General features: G+C 40.8%; 1 protein-coding gene and 1 long non-coding RNA gene across 3 annotated transcripts in view; both read left to right on the plus strand.

Moving 5' to 3' along the window:
- The window catches only part of LOC119121123, a 287860-nt gene extending 268081 nt beyond the window's left edge, over positions 1 to 19779 (plus strand). Inside the window, exon 3 of the long non-coding RNA XR_005097617.1 lies at positions 19732 to 19779. This is a non-coding gene — a long non-coding RNA (uncharacterized LOC119121123). The remainder of the gene's footprint in view (positions 1 to 19731) is intronic.
- rbms1a (RNA binding motif, single stranded interacting protein 1a) lies at positions 802 to 16279 on the plus strand. 2 transcript variants are annotated; one of them, XM_037248564.1, is made up of 14 exons: positions 802 to 1150; positions 4358 to 4500; positions 5583 to 5641; positions 6412 to 6503; positions 8268 to 8428; positions 9335 to 9414; positions 9493 to 9593; positions 10178 to 10227; positions 10310 to 10400; positions 11502 to 11552; positions 12533 to 12634; positions 12779 to 12847; positions 13133 to 13207; positions 14413 to 16279. In XM_037248564.1, the coding sequence occupies exons 1-13, from the start codon at positions 1100 to 1102 to the stop codon at positions 13199 to 13201; spliced, it is 1119 nt and encodes a 372-aa protein (XP_037104459.1). In that variant the 5' UTR covers positions 802 to 1099; the 3' UTR covers positions 13202 to 13207; positions 14413 to 16279. The 2 variants fall into 2 exon arrangements, with proteins under 2 accessions (XP_037104459.1, XP_037104460.1); XM_037248565.1 differs by having other exon boundaries at positions 804 to 1150; positions 8271 to 8428.
- Positions 19780 to 20269: the final 490 nt, after the last annotated feature.

A 20269-nucleotide genomic window follows, 5' to 3' on the forward strand; every position in this document is an offset into this window, starting at 1 on the left:
CGTTGTGTGACCTCTAGTCCAGGTGGTCACGTGCATGCTGGAGCCTATCCCAACCATCATTGGGCAGCTGGCGGGGGACACCCTGAACTGGTTGCTAGCCAATTGTAGGGCACACAAAGACGAACAACGAACGGTACATACACACACACACTTTGGGCAATTTGGAGTGCTCAATCAGCCTACCAAGCATGTTTTTGGGATGTGGGTGGAAACCGTAATTCCCATGCAGGCACAGGGAGAACATGCAAACTCCACACAGGGAGGGCCGGAGGTGGAACCGAACCCACACCCTCCTATCAGTGAGGCGGACGTGATAACCAGTGCACACCGTGCCGCCCAGTCCAGCCCAGGCCAGTCCAGGCCAGTGCCCGCCTATATTTCATGACATCCTGATTCTCTGACATGTAGTGTGTGGGATGGGGGGAAGGGTAGGAAGAGGAAGTGTGTGCGGTAGTGTGTGCGGCCAAGCGCGCGTGTGTGTGTGCGTGTGTGTGTTCGTGCGTGTGTTCGTGGTTGCGTGTGTCTGAGTGTGTGGTTGGGGGAGGTGGGGGTGAAGAATGCTTGGTATGTGCGGACGACACCAACACGAAAGGCGGAGAGTGTTTCGCGCACCGACAAATGACACCCTAAAAACACGTTCACTTCACTTTTTAATTCCTCCAAGACGCTCACTCGTGAACACGCGACATATCACGCTGTTAAACATCAAATGTCGGTGTTTTACGAGAAGACAAAACAGTTGAGTTGACGCTAAACACCCCCCAGACGCGAATGTTAGTTTAGTCCGTAGTAGGTGGGACTGGCGAGCGGTCTGCACCAGGACGTCGTACATCAATGAACCGAACCGGAGGCTCGCTCGATACGCTGGCGTACAACAAACTGAGCTAACTGGATAAATGTGTCAAAGCAAAAGAGAGGGCACACACGCTTTGTTCAACTTAACCAACCCGATCATTATGCCGATGTTTTAACCAGACGGGTTATTTTCGATACTTACTCATCACCTCCGACCATTGCATTGGTTCTGCGATTTTTTTTAATTTTGTTTTTGTAAAGAGGGGAGATCTTTACAGAACATCGAATATCTCTAACCTGCAGGATGATTTTTGCTAACACAGGCAACCCACTGAAAGCTGCCACTCGCAAGCAGGTAGGCCATTGTGTTTTGCTTTCTACTTCTGCTGTCACTTTTCAAATAAACCCGAGCCCGAAATGACATTGGGAAGCCCTTCCCCGGTGTGTTTTGCTTTGCAGTAGTCCAACTAAACAACCTTCGACATCAAGTAATTAAACATAATAGAAGCGACTAGTCGGGATATGGATGAAACCATCTGCGAGAGGCTTTAATTGTTGTGTCCATATAACCTTGTTTGGCCAGCCACACTGCTTAACATGCACCATGGTTATTGTAGTCCTCTTTTCCTGTCTCCATGCATTTACCCACTGAATTCGGAGTGTGTGTGTGTGTGTGGGGGGGGGGGGGGGGTGTTCATGTCAATGTGCACCCTTCATTTTGACCTCTCAGGTGAACAAAAAGGGGAATCAGAAGGCTTCATGGCTTCCAGTCATGCCTTCTGATTGAGATGGAAGATTGATGCAGGGTGCAGGAGATTTTATGGCCTCCTGTGGTTGAAATATGAGCACAGCCGAGCCATTGGAGTGAATTATTCCAGCACATTGATATCCACCTTTAAGATTCTATCCATATCACTCCATCAAATGATGGTCATTTGATTCAGTCAAGGTGAGTCAGTGTGGAAGGGGAGTCCCCCCCCACCCCACCCCACCCCACCCCTCCCTCTTCTGACAGTGTCTCATTGTAGCTCTCTTTGACGCTCCCCAAAAAAATAGTCTAGTAGTACAGTAATTGCATACCAACATAAAAAGGGCCTTTACTTGAAGGATGAACAGATGTTCCTGCCACAGCGCAGCATTCTGTAAAAGTTTGAACATTCATCCATCATTGGGTAAGAATGATGTGTTTGGGTTTGGCATGACTGTGGTGGTATCCATAGCCGTGGGTCTTGGAGTGGATTGTCCTTTGGTTGCGGACAGATGGCACAATGGTGCCGTGCTTTTGTGTTTGAACTGTTCTGGGCTGGCTGGGAGCTATTTTAAAGGATGAGTAAGGGGAAGGAAATGCTTTACAGAGCAGTTATGTGATGATTTGGCTCCCAAGAATGAAAAAAGGGCAAAATACATTAATCTACTGCAGGGGTGCGATGGTTTCAAAAAACATTTTGTAGCAGGCCACAACATAGTTTAAGTTTTCAGAGGGATATGATGTCTGTGAAAGCATTTTACTAATGTCACCATGCACAACAAAAGGGCTGTAACTAACGATTATTTTAATAATCGATTTGCCTGTCGGACAGAAAAACACGTTTTAATTTCCACCTCTTTATTCAAAAATAGAACATTGTTTCAAATTGATTTGCAGAATATGTAAATGAATATGTTGGGAAAATAGGCAAAAAAATCACTACTTTCTAAAGTAAAAGCAAATATTTATTAATATAAAGATAATCAGTCTGCTTTCATGCAGGATGACAGATCAGAGAATATTTACTGTCGACAAGCTAAAGTTTTGAGGATTTTTTCCAATTTTAAATGAAAAAGTAAATTTTAAAAATCTAAACGATTAATCAATTATAAAAAAATCATACAATTTAATAATCAATCAGTTGTCGATTAATCGATTAATTGTTGCAGCGATGCAACAAATGGAAGACAACTAGTTTTGAAATCAGACGTCATTGGAAACATAGGCTAAGGCAATTGAGAACAGGTTCTCATTTGCAATGCCGGTAGAGTTCAATAAAGACGTTTGCCGTACACTATTTGCAAAATATCATACTTGGGTATTTTTGGAGTAGAATGTGTGCCATCTTTGTGCTAACAACTATGTTGATCTGAGGGGAAAAGCTTCATTTTGCTAGCCCATATCCTTGCTGATTTACAAAAGGTTCTTCGCCGCCATCTTGTGGCATTTGTTCTGTGTAGGTGTCAATTAATAGCAGATTTTTGCCATTTGTTGCAGGTTGAATAGCATGGCTTCATATGAATGTTATCATCACCTGATTATCACATTGCATTCACACAGAAACTTGATTTGATAATTCCAAAACAAATGTCAACCAAAATAGTTTGTTCAACTGCTATAATTTTTCGGCGAACAAAAAATGCTTGCGATGGCATCAACCGCAGTCAAATTCCCTGTTTGGCATGCCAAACTTGGTGAATAAAGCTGATTCTGACCAACGTAATTCAAAATGAAGATTGTTATGGAACAGATTTTAGCAAAGATTTTGAAGTGAGTGTGTGGTTACACAACTAGTTCTCTTGAAAGGCTGACCACCAGCAACTAGTTTGAATCGCATGGTTTGTTTGGTTTTTAAAATAAACATACTAGAACAAAAATTAGCCAACAATAAATGACTTTTTGTGCATGCTTTACCAGTACAGTATATCCAATATATTGTTGAATAATAATACCTACTTAAGTATATTTCTAATTTCATATGTACCTGTGCCTGAACAGCGAAGCGTGGAGCATCTCGGTCAGTGAAATGCACAAGTGGTGCTGTCCTTGGCAACAGCCGCTCAAATATCGCCATGTTCGTGGCGATCCACAAGGGATCGATAGACATTCACCTGAGGCTTTAAGGGAGTGGCGGGAGTATGACACTTCTGGTGTCAAAGGGATAATAATGATCAAGGGGTTTGAGGCAGGGGTGACTAAAGTCGGTCTTCATGGGCCTGTTTCCATGTCACACCTGACTCAAAAGCTGGACATGCTTGCTTTAAGGCTCTCTGCTATGTGAAGAGTTCCCTTTTGAGAGATATGACTTGCCTTTGTCCCCTAATGTGCCATGGCACAATGGTTGCTCCTGTATCCTGGGTTGTATTTTAGTTTTTAGTCATAATTATATTGCTGACTTTTTTACAATACATAATAGAGGGAACGACGTACGTATGTAGGTGATAACTTATGCTCATGGCACATTCAAACAGTACTGCATACGAATGGATACCAGAATAGGGAGTGATTTTGAACACAGCCCATGTTTTTATAGCGACTTACTGTAAATGTCGAACTTCATCGGTATTTAAAACCGCAATGTTTTCTTCAGCTCGTACAAAAATGCCAAAACGTTCTAGAGACTATGAAACCATGTTAAGATTGATGAAAAACATGCGGCATTAATGTGGAATGTGTGCACAATCTGATCCTTCTTTTTTTTTTTTTTACCCCTTACAGAATTGAGCTCCTTGTGATAACAGTTGACCAGAGTTGAAATTTGATTATGTGGCTCCTGTAACATTTTGACGATAACAGTGACCCTCCTGTGTGCAGTCGTACCCCATGACTCCGTCCAGTCCCAGCAGCAGCAGCAACAGCAGCAGCACGGGCCTGGAGCAGCTCAGTAAGACCAATCTGTACATCCGAGGCCTCCCTCCTGCCACCACTGACCTGGATCTGGTCAAACTTTGTCACCAGTGAGTGCATGAATGTCTTATACTGTCACACACATGCGTGTTCACATTGGCCACAGCAAGCCTCGTTTGGCTGATATTTAGTGTGGCGTGGACATTTGGCTATTTTTTTCCCGTATTCGAGTGTTGTTAGGTTTTCTCACGGTCGGTTTACCACAGATGCCAGGATGTTCCCTCTCAGCCTGTCACATTCTGACGGGGTCCCCCCCCATGTTTCTCACATTCTGTCAAGGCTTGAAATGTGGAAACGGGTCAGCTCTGAAGCACGTTTGTGACCCCATCCTACTCTTGTCAATCTCTCCTGCCTGGTGCGGCTGCACAGTTGGCGTCAGCTTGGGAGCTACTACCGCTCAACAAATTTTGTTTAATATTAATTTTCTTGCAGCAAATTATGCAAAAGAAGAGCCCATTTCTTTACATAGTGCACAGTGCTCATGCTTACTTCAGGGCTGTGACTGCCTTAGCAAGTTTTTCGCCAGGTTATAAATTTGATAATCACAGCCTGCCAATTAGTCCATTGTCTCAAAATAAGCAAAGTATTGTTATCGAAAGTGTCACAGGATACTAGATCCACTGGGCCACCATCCATGTGGCTATTTAACGGTGTAGATGCCATAATTAGCCGAGTTTTGTCTCCTCTCGTTCCCCGCAAGCATATGGAGTGAGGCATTCATCCATGTAACCAGCAGCAGCTGTTTGTGTCCTTTTGGCTTGTTTTGTTCACGCTCCCAATGTTGTTTGCCAGCACAAAGCAGAAATGAAAGCGCTTTTTCATAGCAACAAGGTCTGAATGGTGATGTCAGCTCGCCATTCAGACTGTTTGCGCGCTTGTGTCAAAAAGCAGCATGCAATTTGTTTCACGTGTCAGGTTAAGGTTTGTGATCAAGGAAGCAAAGACCAAATGAAGTACAATCGTTACATCCACTTTATTTCTCGCTAATTAGTGTTCAATTGTCTACTCTGTTGGACTAGACAAAAGGTCTGGTCTTTGGAAATTTCTCCTGCCAAGAATTACAAAAGCTTTTAATCTGACACTAATTTTATACAAGGCGAAACTAGAAGACGATAATTGCTGTTTATTGCAGGTATGGCAAGATTCAGTCGGCAAAGGCAATCCTGGACAAGACAACCAATAAATGCAAAGGTCAGTAAAAGACTGCAGTTGACCTCTTCAACAACTGCCTTGTAATTTTGTAGTGACACTTGTAGTCATTTTTTTACATTTCATTGTAACATATGTAGCAATGGGACAAAGACAGTGAAAACTATAAATTGAAATTAACATACAGTAGCAGAACAGTAAGTCAGTCAAAAGGCAAAGAATAAAAATGGACAGTGAGGAGGCTTGCCTAACATCAAGGAGATGATGTCAACAGAAAAGACTTGATCCCCTCTGAGGCCCAGCTTAGTCCTCAACACTTCCAGTAGTGTCTGGTCTGTGGACCTGAGGCACCAGGCAGGTGCGTAGGGGTGGAGGAGCTCAGAGTGATAATCTGAGGGCGAGGCCATTTAACAATTTGAAAACAAATAGAAGTCTCTAAAATGTATTGGGAGCCAGAGGAGGGAGGCCAGAATTGAGGTTATGTGCTCCCTCTTACGAGCTCCAGTTAAGAAGCAAGCAGCAGCATTTTGGGCTTAGTGGAGATGCCGAGGATCTCTGATAAAGAGCTTTATGTGGTGCTTCTATGGACTACAAACATAAAGTCGATGCACACAATTTGGTTTTGCCACATAAAACAATGGTCCGTAAGTTTGACATCTATGATTTAGTGATTAAAACACCACACTGAAACTCATCTTCGTTTATTATGAATCTCTGTAATATGCAACCCCCTGGTGGCCAAAGATTATTATGAATCTGCTTTTCATTTATTGGCTGTTCACGTAAACATAGTACTGCTCTGCCAACTACAGGTTATGGCTTTGTGGACTTTGACAGCCCAGCGGCTGCTTTGAAAGCCGTGCACGCTCTGAAAACCAGCGGCATTCAAGCCCAGATGGCCAAGGTGAGAAGTTGTGTGTGTGATTGTGTATGTGTGTGATTGTGCGTGCGCGCGCACACATCCGCATGTTGCATTGCGTTTCCACAAGGTTGTCAGTTCTTCCTCTCTGAAAAATGTGTGCTGTGCACTACTGAATGACATGAGACTGGTCACGTGACCTCAGCTGACAAGCTGTTCTTCCCGTGACCTCATTTACTTTCACCGTATAACCAGATGTCATGTCTCCCTCTGCCAAGTAACCTGTCAGTTAAGTCGCATACCAGACCACCAGCTTGCACATGGACACACACCACGCTGGCGGTACAACTTCATGTTATACCAACTCGCAAATGCTGTGAGCATAAGTGGAATATTCCGTTTACATCTATTCATTCTCCCGGAGTCTGTTTACTTTCTCTCTTATTCCGTTATTTATTCCAACCTTGTCAGTATCATTTATTCACAAGTAGCTAAACTCCTGTTTGTGAAATGACAAGAAAGGCGTAATTAACTGTACTGGCATTATTATTGTGAGAGATTCACAGTCTCATGCATAGTTGTCACATCTGCATGGTAGCAGGAAAACGGCATAATTAACTGTGAGTCATCCTCGGTTCTCTTTCTGTCTTTTCTCACCATTTCTTTCTGCCACTTCTGCAGCCTAGACCGGTGCTTGAATCCGCAGATAAGAGTTAATTAGTGAGGAGTCGCTCTCTAAAGACTTGAACATAGCAGAGCTGATGGGAACAAACAGTGCAGTTTGTGCGTCGCTGTGGCTTGGATACGCAGCTCTCCTGATGTTTCTCGGGGAGGCCGACGAGGCACTGAGCTGCTGCAGTGCAGATGGATGTGTCTTTGAGTGAATGGTCATGTGAGGTGCTTGTTAGTGTTTCGCCAGATGTCTCGTGCTTAAGCATACTGTCAAAAGATGAATGAGTGTGAATAGCACAGGATACACTCCGGACCCATGTGTGATAGGTAAAAATCAGGAAGCACAGAAAAGGAATTTTTTCAACTAGTTGTACCCCTCTCACGTGCATTGAATACTTATTGAAACACACTTTTCAAACTCCGTCGACTGAACATTTACCGTAATTTTCGGACTATAAGTCGCGTTTTTTTTTCATAGTTTGGGTGGGGGGGCGACTTATACTCAGGAGCGATTTATATACATATATATGGGTTTTTTTCACTTTTTTGGGCATTTTATGGCTGGTGCGACTTATACTCCGGTGCGACTTATAGTCCGAAAATTACGGTACTAGCGGCTAGCCTAAGGCTAACATACAATAGGAAACACCTGAGATGGGCTAATACAAATTAGCATTGACGTTATTGTAATTGTGAGCCTACGAACGACTGTTACTTTACACACAGAACAGCAACACACACAAATACAACAAAAAGAAAAATAACTATTGTGTATTCAAACAATATTCATATTTTTTTCCTACTCTGTGTGCTAATAAGAGCTATTACTGTGCTATTACTTTTTGCTGTTAATTACTCTGCATGTCTTCGTGCAGAACCCAGTGCTGCCCGGTATGTTGTGCCACAATGTGGTATGTACTACCCTGAAATCGAGCAATACTAAATTCAGATTTGGATATATTCTGTAAAAAAAAAAAAAAAGAAGAAGCAAAAATACAGTACATATATAGTTATATATATATATATATATAGTGAGTTTACTGCACAATAGTGTTAATGTTTTATTTTGGCTGTATTTTTTGTCTCAGTACTTAAATATTGACTACGCTTCCTCTTCTTTCCCTTCTTGTCTGCAAGCAGCAACAGGAGCAAGATCCCACAAATCTATATATTTCCAACCTGCCTCTGTCTGTGGATGAGAAAGAGCTGGAGAACATACTGCAGCCTTTCGGCCAAGTCGTTTCCACACGTATCCTCCGTGACTACGGTGGCAACAGCCGGGGCGTGGGCTTTGCCAGGTCAGTCATAGAAGAGCCAATAGAATAGTCCAGTTGAAAAACTGCCTTTTATCTGGTTATTGTTTTGTTTTGATAAAGGAGTGACTAGTGCTGCACAGGTCTGGGAATTTTCAAAGTTGGGAATTTTCCATGGGAATCAGCAAATACTACTTATAGGCATTCATAGGAATTCTGATTTCTGGTTAGCTCTTTATATTGTTGGAAAAAAATAATCTAGCATATACCTGACTAAAATATTCACGCAAATATTTCTGTATTTATATGTGTACTTTAACTTGATTTTTTTACCTCAATTTATGAGATTTTCAAGTCACCTGCTGTTGCTTGGTTAATTTTGATGCGAACTTTGGATATGCCATTGCTCCAGGGGATGGCCATAGCCACCCTGGAAAATGTACTGACCATTCTATTGGCCACCGTATAATTTCAAACCAAGTGTTTTGTTTACAGTAAATATACCCTTACACTTTGACTTATTTGTTACACACAAAAAAGATAATTAGTTGTGGAACTCAAAATATTAACTGTACTGTTATTAGTCTATGCACATGAGATCATTAATAAAATAAATATGATGGATATTGATTGATACATATTTTATTCTGAACTCAGCCAGATGATGTATGCAGCACAGTTGTGTGCTCTTGTATTGCATTTTTGTTTAACATTGACGGATTCTGTAATTGCAACGTAATAGTGGCGGTGTTCGAGGTGGATTAAGTTGGTTAAGTCCCTGGCACTAAATTCTTCGCCCACCGTTATGGAAAAAAAAAAAAAAAACTAATTTAATGTGAATTTGACAATGATCATAATGTTGTCATGTAATTGAACATTTTGTTCCATCACCGTGTGCTAGTGCTAGTGTCTGTTTTTTTATTGTTGTTGCGCCCTCTCCTCTCCCACCAGGATGGACACCACGGAGCAGTGCAACGCTGTGATCTCACACTTCAACGGGAAATTTATCAAGATCGCCTCCGGAGCGCTGGGTATGAAAGCCAGTCCCCTTTGTGGAGGCGGTGATGAAAATGGCTCTTCTTAACCATATTCCCCTCCTTTTCCCTCAGCTCCCTCTCAGCCCTTGTTGTGTAAGTTTGCAGATAGTCAAAGGAAGAAACACGCTCACGGTGGATTTGTTCCCAATGGACAGACAGGCGATCTCAGACTAGTATGTATCAGCTTTTATGTTTTCTGAACATAAAATAAAAAGTAGATCTAAGCAGGTAGACAGTTTTTGGCTACATACTATTTGGGTCAAATTTGACCTGTTTAGACACAACAAGAAGAATACTTAGTGTCGTTGCTTAACTCTGAAATTTGATGGATTTTAATAGTGATGCTAAGTTATTGGACAGAAAATACAAAATCTGTGTTCACTGAGGCTGTCCTACGAGATCGAATTTGACCTTTTAGTCTTACCATTGTGTGTACATGCCATACGTATTTTTTCTAGGACAATCGTAGTAGTGTTCAATAGGGAGCTTGAAACAGTCCCAAAGACGGTCTGCTTCTCGATACATTTGCTTAGGTTACCGCAGAAACAGGCACCTGTTGGTCATCAAAAGGTCTCAGAGAAATTTTAAAAAAGTCCAAACCAAGTAGTATACAGTTTGTGTAATTTTATGGGACAGCGGGGTCGGTGATTTCAGACGTTAAATCTTGCAAATTGGCTTTGTTTCTGCCACATTTGCACAAGACGAAATACTTAGATCCAAAAGCTGATATTCCGTAATGTGAAATTCCTCTTTGTAGGGCGCTATGACTCTTTCTTATGATCCCTCCTCAGCAGCTATGCAGAATGGGTAAGTCACATCATATGGTATATTGTATGTGAGGAGTTTTTCCATCCAAGCGCTTTATTTTGAGACGTTCTCTGTTCCCCAGGTACTATCCATCTCCATATCCAGTGACCAACAGGATAATGACCGTGCAGCCAGCAATGTCCCCCTACATGTCTCCCGTCTCTGCTTACCAGGTATTACCAACTATAAACTAGCTCAGGGGACATTATTGAATGTAGTTCATCCATCCTCACTCTTCTTCTATACAGTAATTTGGAATTTTAGATGAGGGTGGTTCTTTTTTTCCAAGACGTCTTTCATTGGTTGAACATTATCTTTATTTCACTTAATTTTATATTTTGCTCCTCCTCCCAGGCACGCCTCATAAAAGCTCTTAAATTATGTAGTCAGAAGGACCATTTTCTCCAAGGACACATTACCTTTAATCATATACAAGTTCAAGTCTTTACCACAATTCTCGGTCAAAGCTGAGAGTGGCTTGAGTCCAAAGAAAATGTTGGCTATGTCTTATGGTGCTGTCCTCCTTTGCTCTTTGAGCGTTATATTGAGCATTTGCTAAATTTAGCTATAAAATTTGAAATGAAAAATTGCAATTTGTAGTGGGTAAAGATAGAAGATTTACAACATCCTCTTTGGAACATTAGAGAATTGTGAACCCTTATTTACCACGGGCTCGTTCCAGCCCCTTCCACGACAGTTGAAAATTAACTGTTAAAACACACTTGAATGTAAGCACAAGTTTTGAAGTATTCTGCAGTGCCTCTTCTCACTCTCAAGAAATGTCAGCCTATCCTCAAACTTCAATTTGAGAGAATGAAAAGGCTGTTTTTTGTCCCCCTCCCAGTTGAAGTTTGCTATAAAAGTGAGACATAAACAAAAGAGAATTAAACATTGTATTTTCAAACATTTAAATTTTCAACCGGATTCTTTCATTTGATCTAACAAAATTGCTAACAATTGGGCTAAAGAAGATTGTCTTCATTTTGTTTTAAATAAAAGTAGACATTCTTAAATGCCAGTTAAAAATCTGCTTCCAACAAAGTGGCAGAATCATGGCATTTTTATTTTAATGGATGTCCGTATCTGAATGTAACTATTAAAATAACGTGTAATCCAACTTACTTTTAAAATCAAGTCATAAATAATGTAATAATAAAGGAAGTTGCTTTTATAAGGTAACCACGGCAATATTGTTCAAATAGACCGTAGTATTGATGTTCACATGGATTTGTCTCCTTTCTGTGTCTGACTGTGCCTGTCCTGTCTTTCCAAAGGTCCAAAGTCACTCCTGGGTGGCACATCAGCCGTACATCATGCAGCACCCGGTAAGACAACATGCATTTATGTGCGTGTGTGTGCGTGCAGGAAGTGGGTGTGTACCTCGGCTTCAGCTAGAAGACACTCACTCATTACGTAAATTCAACCTGTTCTGCTGACACGATTAAAACAGCAACTTCCCCTAAACACAGAAGGACTTACATGGAAGCATTTTTTACTTGTGTTTTTTCCCACTGCTGTATATTTCAGCACACTAGGGAGGTAAAATGTCATTTAGCAGTGAAAACAATATGAGTAAAAACTACTACTACTACTACTAATACTAATACTACATGCAACTTAGCTGTTCCACAAGTGCCTGTAATTGTCTTGCTACCACAGTTAAGGCAAGAAGTGTACCAGTCAATGGATCTGGATAAATGCTCAAAAGCCTTTCTACTGGCTTACATTGATCAAAAAAAAGTACAACGCATCCGTTTACATGTTACAAGTGTGCGTGCGTATGTGAGCGAATGAGAGAGAAATGGAACAAGTAGGAAGACTGCGAAGGCCTCCAGCAGCCTTCCCTCTCTCTGGATCCAGCAGGAAATGCCTGAAGCAGCAACCGTCTTGTGACTCTTTGACTCGTCCAACAGATGGTTTCCAATGGAACGAGTGTCTCTGCAGATCTGCCCCTCCCACGACTCTTTACTGGGAAATGCTCAATTCCCTAAAGGCGGTGTAATGGAAAGCTGTTTGAGGATTTACTTCATATCTTTAATCTCTCTCTTATTATGCCCCCCCCCCCACTGCACGACTGGTGTCAGTTTTAGCCTACTAGTAACATGTTTCATATGATCAGGAGTTGCATTAACATTTCCTGGCTTCACCTTTATGCACCGATTGTACTTGATACTGTCCATGTTCCGAAAAACACCTGCAGCCTTTGTTTCATGCTCTATTCACGTTTTATACATGAGTCGATTTCATTGGAGGAACTCTGTCATGTGATCTGCTGTGAAAGCCAGCTGCTCTCTCTCTCTTGCAGGCCCCGGTGATGTCTCCCTCTGTGGATCCATCCATGTCACTGCACCCCTCTACTATGATTACTCAGCAAATGGGTCAGCTGTCCCTAGGAAACACTGGAGCAGTGAGTACAATTCTGGACTGATGTGGCAAATATGTGGTAATAGAAGTACAGATAATGATACTCAAGTACAGTATGGATGCATGAAATTTTGTACAGTAAAGACTACTTCATGGCACTAATTCTGTATGAGACACTGTTTCACAGTATATCGCAGCCAACCCGGGGGTGCAAGGTGCTTACATGCCGCAGTATCCACCTCTGCCAGCAGCAGCGGTAGGTTCACTCCACATTCTGTCCATCATCCTAAATCATCAGAGCACGTTTATTTTTTCTCACTCACCAAGCACAATTTTAAAACAATCACATTTGTAGTTTACTGTAAAGTAGAACTGCACTGCAATTATTGATCGTGACTATTACTGGAGCTTAGTTGAGCACCTTTTCGTGCTCTTCTTACTGTAAACCATGCATCCAGTTGTGCTTAGTGCTGCCTGGCACAATGTTGTACTACTACACTGAAATTGCGTCACTCTCTTACCTGCTCAAATTACTTTGCAGGAAAGCGGCACGCCACAACAAGTGGATTCTTCCAACAACTCGTCTCCTTACAGTCAACTCAGCAAGTAACCACAGGTACTGAGTCATGTTTTTTGGTATTTCATATATATATATATTTTTTTACCTGGAACTGATTTTTACCAAAACAAAAGCTATATTAAAACGTGCTACTTTTATTATTAGTGTAAATGTAAATGAGTGTTTGCCTATAGATACCACAAGATGGCGCCAAACAGATTTCATTTTTTAATTGTGGTACTAAAGGTTGACAAATAAACAAGCGAACATTTTTGAATGTGCATGTGAGTGTGTATTGGTGTAGGTACAGAGACATTAATACAGTTGCTTCCATAAATTGTGTAGACCAGATTTTGGGACTGTCATGGCCATTTTAGTCAGCTCTGAGTGCACGCACATCATGGAGAGAAGGTGGAAGAGCCAAATGAAGAAAGGTCTGATGTGACAGCCAGCATTGTGGACAACATGGGCTTTGTACTGGCATAGCTGCTTCAGAGCGCCTCGTTGTCATGGCTTGGAAAGTCCCGCAATGACCTAGTGGGATATATTCCAGCCACTGAAGGCTTTCAGATAATAATAGATCTGCTTCAAACTCTGTACAGTAGTCAGGAGGTAGATGAAATGTTTAAAAAAAAAAAGATACACATAAAGTCATTACAACCTAAGACAAATGACATTCATAAAAAAAAAGACAATTTTTGCAGATTTTTCTCGTATTGTAAAACAGTTGAATGCTTTGCCTATAATCCACATCTTTATTGTTGTGAGTGTTTGAGACCAAAAAGGGTCATTTCATTTGTTAACTATTTTTATTGATTAATCTGTTGATGATCCGAATTTAATCCTGCAAAATAGCATCAGTTTATACAAAAAATAATAATTATTGGTCGGGTCCTAATGTGTAGGCATAAAGTGCCGAATGAAGTAGCTTCCATTTGTAAAAAGCATTTGGCTGACGTTTTTTAAAATCATTCAAATTTGGCACGGTTATTAACGTGTCAAATTTAACAGCCCTTTATTTTTATTATCAAAGGAATGTCCTCGCGCTTATTTGTTATTTTGTTGTCTGTCGGGTTGTGACTAAACAAGATGTTTTTCATTATTCATGCTAGAATACAGTACCCTTACATTGAAGTTGCATTTCTTTTCCATAATTTCCACAAATTGTAAGGGAACATTAATGCCACTTTTCCGGCTCTTTACAACCCTACTCCAGAGGGGTCATTTTCAAACATGCTTCTTTATTTTGTTTGCATTTTTAGGCTCAGCGATCACTCAGCGAGCAAGAGGGTTGGTGGGAGTTATACCAGCCAGCCCTCTCTGATTGGACCAGACACAGGACCTTTTTTGCACAGCCCTTATGCTTGTGTTGGAAAACGAGGACAGTGAAAATGCACTCAAGCAGTTGGCTAATCACAAAAAAAAAAGATTTATTTTGATAAGAAACAACATGCTCTTCAAGATTTTCTCTTTTTTCAAGAAGGATTCTCAAATTCCAGAGGACACCTCCCCACCCCTGCCCTGCCCTGCCCTGCCCTGCCCTGCCCTGCCCCCTGCTCCATTATCCACAGTATGATGTGATTTTACATGCATGAGATTGCAATGTTGCCCTCCCCTTCTAGGTTTTTATGATGTTATAGTTACTTCCCCCCTGCAAAACCTTGTTTGCACTGACTTTTAAAGTAAAAAAAAAAAACAAATAACCACAATGATGGGTTTCACAATTGTCATAGAATCACGTGCTTCAAAGAGGTGACCATGTCATAAATTTATTCTCGGAAAAGGTGCCTTCCTTACCACCATCTTCCAACATTACTCATTGAACTTGATCAGGTATCATATTTCCATTTGATTGATCCCACACGGCAAGTTTGTCGCTATCCAGTCTTCTGGTAGCAATAATGAGAGTTCCACTGCAATACCGAGGGGAGGAAAGAAAAAAAAAAAGAATAGTGACTAACTCAAACAGCATAATTCTTATATTTCTCCTCTTTGCTTTTTTATTAGCTATCGAAATGACATCAAGCAAGAGATGTGTTTTTTTGAAAATGACAGAATTGGCATCTTTTGTGATGTGATTTATTTTGTTTGTTTATTTTTTTTTGTGTGTGTTTAATTTCCTCTCATGGTCAGTTTGACCGGTGATATCTACCTCATGGTTCTGAGTCTGCCGGTGTGGTTGGGTTTGCAGGTAAAGCCCTTTTTTTGCACCAGAGTGGATGAAGCAGAACAAAAGCCACGCTCAGGAGCTGGCCAACTTGGACTTCAAGCGTTACGTCTCCTCCCACTTTCAGCAGTTTCTCTTCCATGCTTTTGAAACTTTTTCACTTTGCCTCATCGTTACGTATTTGTCATTGCGTATTGTCTGCATGTTTTTTTTTTCTTTCTCAAGAATGTGAGGTTAGTTTAGTGCTCCATTTAGAGTATCGGTGTCAAACTCATCTGGCGGCCACTTGGATTTGACAAATTGTCTTCATGTTTCTTACTGAATTGATTTGTTCCTTTCATTTTTTTTGTGCGGAAACTCCCTCGAGTGCTTTTTTTTTTTCCCTTCTCTTGTTACTGATATTCCAAGCATTAAAAAAACAAATCCCTTCTTACTACAGGGTTTCCCAAAAATCAATATGCACTGAAAGACATTTAAAAGGTTAGACAAGGTCAAATTAAGTTAACCTGTGAAGGTTCTAAACCATTTTAAGTTCATTCGAAAATAATAGCTACTTTATTCTGTACTGTATTTGATTTTCACGACTTTCATGACTTGATTTTAAATTCATTTTGTTATAACTATTTATAGCAATGTCAGGTGGAGGAGATTTTATTATAATATGATGTGAATATACTTCACAGTCATAACATCCCTCAAAAGGAAAGCATAACTATGATGTGGCCCATGATGAAAATGAGTTTGACACCACAGATTGAGTCAATTAGTTCCGTTTCGCTCCGCAAGTACTTTTCGGCAATTGAATGCAGGCTTCACGCATTTCTTTGCTGAAAGTATCCGCCTTCGTCGATGCAACGCCCCTCAGCCCCTGAAAGTTGGTCTGTTTTTAAAGTCATTATAGGTCAAACCAAGTGCTGTAAGGCTCTCCAAAAGTTTTACAATCTCAGAATTGTTGTTTATGGGAAAAAAAATCAATGAATGGCACATATTGGGTTGCTTTTTGATGCAGCGTTTGATTCAAAACCGCAATTAGAAGTCACGAGTAGTCATGCTTGATGGCTGGTGCTAGATTGGTTGTTTTGTTTTTATATGAATTGGTGGCCAAATGAGAAATTTAAGTGTATTGTTTGCTTTGCTTTTCTCCTCCTCAAGTATAAAGATGAACTCTATGATACTATATGAAAGAAAACGTCATAGCTAAGAAGGTCAGGCAGTACTTCTATGGACACACAATCGGGAAATACTTCCGTAACTAAGCTTTTACTGCAGGTGATTTCACATTGTGAACGTTTATTGCTCTGGGATGGGATGTGATGGGGGGGGGTAAAAGGGAGGGGGGAACAATCTTGTACATTTGATCCTCATTGTTTGCCCTGTCACCCACAAACAATAATCATCTCCTTGCCTTCTCTGAAAACATTTGAAACCGTGCTAAATAAAAGACTTCTCTGACGAGGTTCAAGTCTGTTTGATGATGATGGATGCCTGTAACCTCATATGTGGACAGTGACAAGTTGCTGTATTTTCTGACCTTGTATGCCACACTCAGTTTCATTAACTTTTAGAAATGACGCTTTTTCTTCATTGATTCCATTCTATTGCTGTGTTCTATTTTCGGGTCAGGGTGTAACCAATGACCTTAGTGTCATCAGCATTTTAGCAACAGTGCTACACAGAGACTGGAAGAGTCACAGAAAGACATAGGAGTGACCTTTATCACTAGCAACCATGATGTGAAACACTTATTTTGAACATAATTAAAACACACATTTGAAACACTTGAGCGTCAACTTTGACATTTTCCGTCCTCTGCAATAATTCAGTGACACACATTAGCTTCCAGAAGAGGACGCTGTGCACTCCCAGACTGAAACTATATAGGAGGCTTTCATACTAGTGACTGTGTTTGATCTTGAGGGCAATCTAAATTCAGTCGGACAGGTGACAAGTGTGTGCGTGTGCTGCACTATTTGGGGCACGCAGCCTCAGTAGATTTATAACTCTTAGGCCGGATCTCCCGAGTTAAGCTCGGACTTAGGCGCAGCTGATCCCTGAGACATAAAGGCACCAAGATCCATCTCTTACCAGTCAAAAGGGATCAGAAGCATCTGCGTGTGAGATTAGCAATCACACCCTTTGCCGGGCCCACAACACACACACGCATCTACCCGAAAACTCACACAACACAAAAATCGCAAACACAGCAAAAAATAAAAAATAAGTTAACGCTAACAAACGTCACAGATCTGTTAGATTCACTTAATCTGCCAAACTCAAAAAAATCGGATTCAGAAAAAACTCTCACAATATTAAAAAATACTCTCTGAGAAACCTTAACACAAAAAATCTGACATTCATTATAACCTTTCACAGATACACTCCAAATCTTTCTCACACACAGGCACATAAAAGTCATTTTGCCAAAAAACTTTCCCTCACTAAAAGACGATGCGCACTCTGTCAAAACCTCTTCCACACCAAAACAACTCAGTCTCACAGAAGAAACCTCTGACACTCACAAAAAACTCTCACGTTTAAAACACCCTAAATACTTCACACCGAAAAACTTTCTTATTGAGGCCACTTTTGTCCTGGATGGAGGAACTCAAGACCTGGAGGGCTCTGAATTTCCTGAATTTCAATGAAACTTGAAATGAAAACAGAAGTTATGCTGTATAGTCCCAGTGGCCCTTGTATATCTCATCCTCTTGACTTGGGTTCCCTGCTGACTTATCTAAAGCCAACAGTCTCCAACTTGGATCTTAAACTGTTCAGTGATTTTAAATCAGACCAGCAAATTGGTGCTGTTGTTGAATTGATCTTTTTTCATCTTAGGCAGCTGGCTAAAAGAAAGCCCATCTTTTCTCAACAGCACGCAGAATCACTAATTAATGTCTTTGTGAAATGTCTACAGGAGGGATCGAGCCATTCCTGTTGCCAGTCCCACTCTTTGAAATGATCTCCCACCAAATGTTAGGCTCACCAGCCATCTTTAAAACTCATCTTAAAACACTTATTCTTTGTCTTTTGACTGAGCATGAGACTTGGTTTTGGTTTGACTGTTTTTGTGTTTTTACTGTCATCATTATAACTGTATTGGTTTAACTGTATTTTTTGTTGCATGACTTAATTTTGCACCATGTATGCACTTTGTATGCAGTGTTGGTTGTTTTTAAAGTGTTCTTTAAATACAGTTGAGTAGACTTGAGGAACCTTTCTCACACACCAAAATCTTCTCTAACACAAAATCTGACTGTCATTTGGGAAGAAAAAAAATCATTTCGACAAAAACAGTCTTGCACATTGTGAAAGATTTTTGGGTGAGTGGAACGGCGAATGAAAGGTTTATTGTTGTTGTTGCTATCAACAATGCACACATCCCAAAACAAAACCATCACTCAATATTTGACTCTCACAGTGTCGAAAATGACTTGTTTTTGTCTGTAAGTTTTATATCTTAGTACGTGCAATGAATTTGGGTCAAAAAGAGAGCAATGCACTGTTTTTGTGTGGTTTTTCATTGGCACTGTATTTTTGACACTCCCATAAATGAATCCAGCGTTTCCTGTGTGTGTGACGCACCATTCAATGTCATCTCCAGGAATACACATCCGGCCAAAACACACACAGATGTCCATCGCATTCCATTTTTAATGGCATCAAGCCCGCCAACACGTGGAACATGCCAAGTATCTCTCACTCGCTCTCTCCCTCTGCCTCTCGCTTTAATTCACCACAGCTGAAGAGACACATGGCACTGATCCCTTGAGAAAGCTCAAGGTTAGACACGGGGCAGCGACATGAAAAGAGGGACGAGAGGGGGGCCGCCTTAGTGTCTAATCTGGTTTATGTAGTGATACAATCAGTAATTGAACACGTGGGACGGCTCAGATGCCGAGTGCTATCTTCTATCAATGGCCTATCATTGTCACTCAAATAATCCCGCTAATCGTTATGGAATATATTCATGAGGACGAGGCGAGTGGCGGTCAATGCTCTGAGAAACAATTGAATTTACGACCTATGAAGCTGTATTCATTTTTTGGTCTTTCTCTTGTGTGGCTGTTATTGATTTTGTTCAATCAGATTTCAGCTTTTATGTGTTGCCATGTCAATCTGATCTGCCCAGAGCGTTCAAAATCAGACATTCTCGCCCATGTAACTTAAACTGTATTAGCAATGGGACTGACAAATTTGAAATTGGTCCTCACAGCGTCACAGTGATGTCAGCATTTGGCCATTTTCTGATTGGTTGGTTGTTGAGTGATTGGTTCTGAGAGAGCCAATTTCATCTGGTAAAAGGCTTCTGTTGCGATTTTAGTAAACATTTAGTAAACTGTATTTCTGGTGAGTATGATGTTATTCATAAACTTTGTGTTTTTGAGAGACAAAAAGAAGACAAAGAGCGTACTAGTACATGGACCTTAAGCAGCATATCAGGGATATTGAATCGCGTATTATTGTACTGAACTTGTACGCTCTTTGTCCTCACTGGTAGAACAAAACGTCACTAGTCTAGAATTTTTTTTTTTTTTTTTTTTACACGACTGTATTATTATTATTGATGACGTTTCTTCACAAAAGTGCGACAACTGTCATACGAGTAAGACAACATACATGTTAAAGGTGAGGCCCAAAAAGTTTTGGTCCTACTCGAAAAGTTCACAAGACTACTACTGAGTGACAATTGTGTATTATTGGGCCAAGAGTGCCACTAGAAATGGAAAAATGACACAGCCCTTCCTGGAGCGCATTAATCGTTCTACTAGTCAGCTAATTCGTATTACTATTGAGGATAAAGAGTGTATGAGTACAGGGACCTTAAGCTTGATATCAAGGATATCAAATAAATGCACTCCACTTTTACACTTTATTCTTTGAGTAAGAGGCAGAGAGGAGCTCTCAGGCAACAGTTGCTACTGTCACTCATTGTCATCTCTCTCTCTCACTCA

The sequence above is a fragment of the Syngnathus acus genome, chromosome 3 (assembly GCF_901709675.1).
Source record: "Syngnathus acus chromosome 3, fSynAcu1.2, whole genome shotgun sequence".
NCBI classification, from domain to species: domain Eukaryota; kingdom Metazoa; phylum Chordata; class Actinopteri; order Syngnathiformes; family Syngnathidae; genus Syngnathus; species Syngnathus acus.

Coding starts and splice junctions, on each gene's coding strand:
- rbms1a (XM_037248564.1), top strand. CDS start 1,100: ATGATTTTTGCTAACACAGGCAACCCACTGAAAGCTGCCACTCGCAAG. Junction 11,553..12,532: donor CGTACATCATGCAGCACCCG/GTAAGACAACAT, acceptor TCTCTCTTGCAG/GCCCCGGTGATGTCTCCCTC. Junction 12,635..12,778: donor CCCTAGGAAACACTGGAGCA/GTGAGTACAATT, acceptor ACTGTTTCACAG/TATATCGCAGCCAACCCGGG.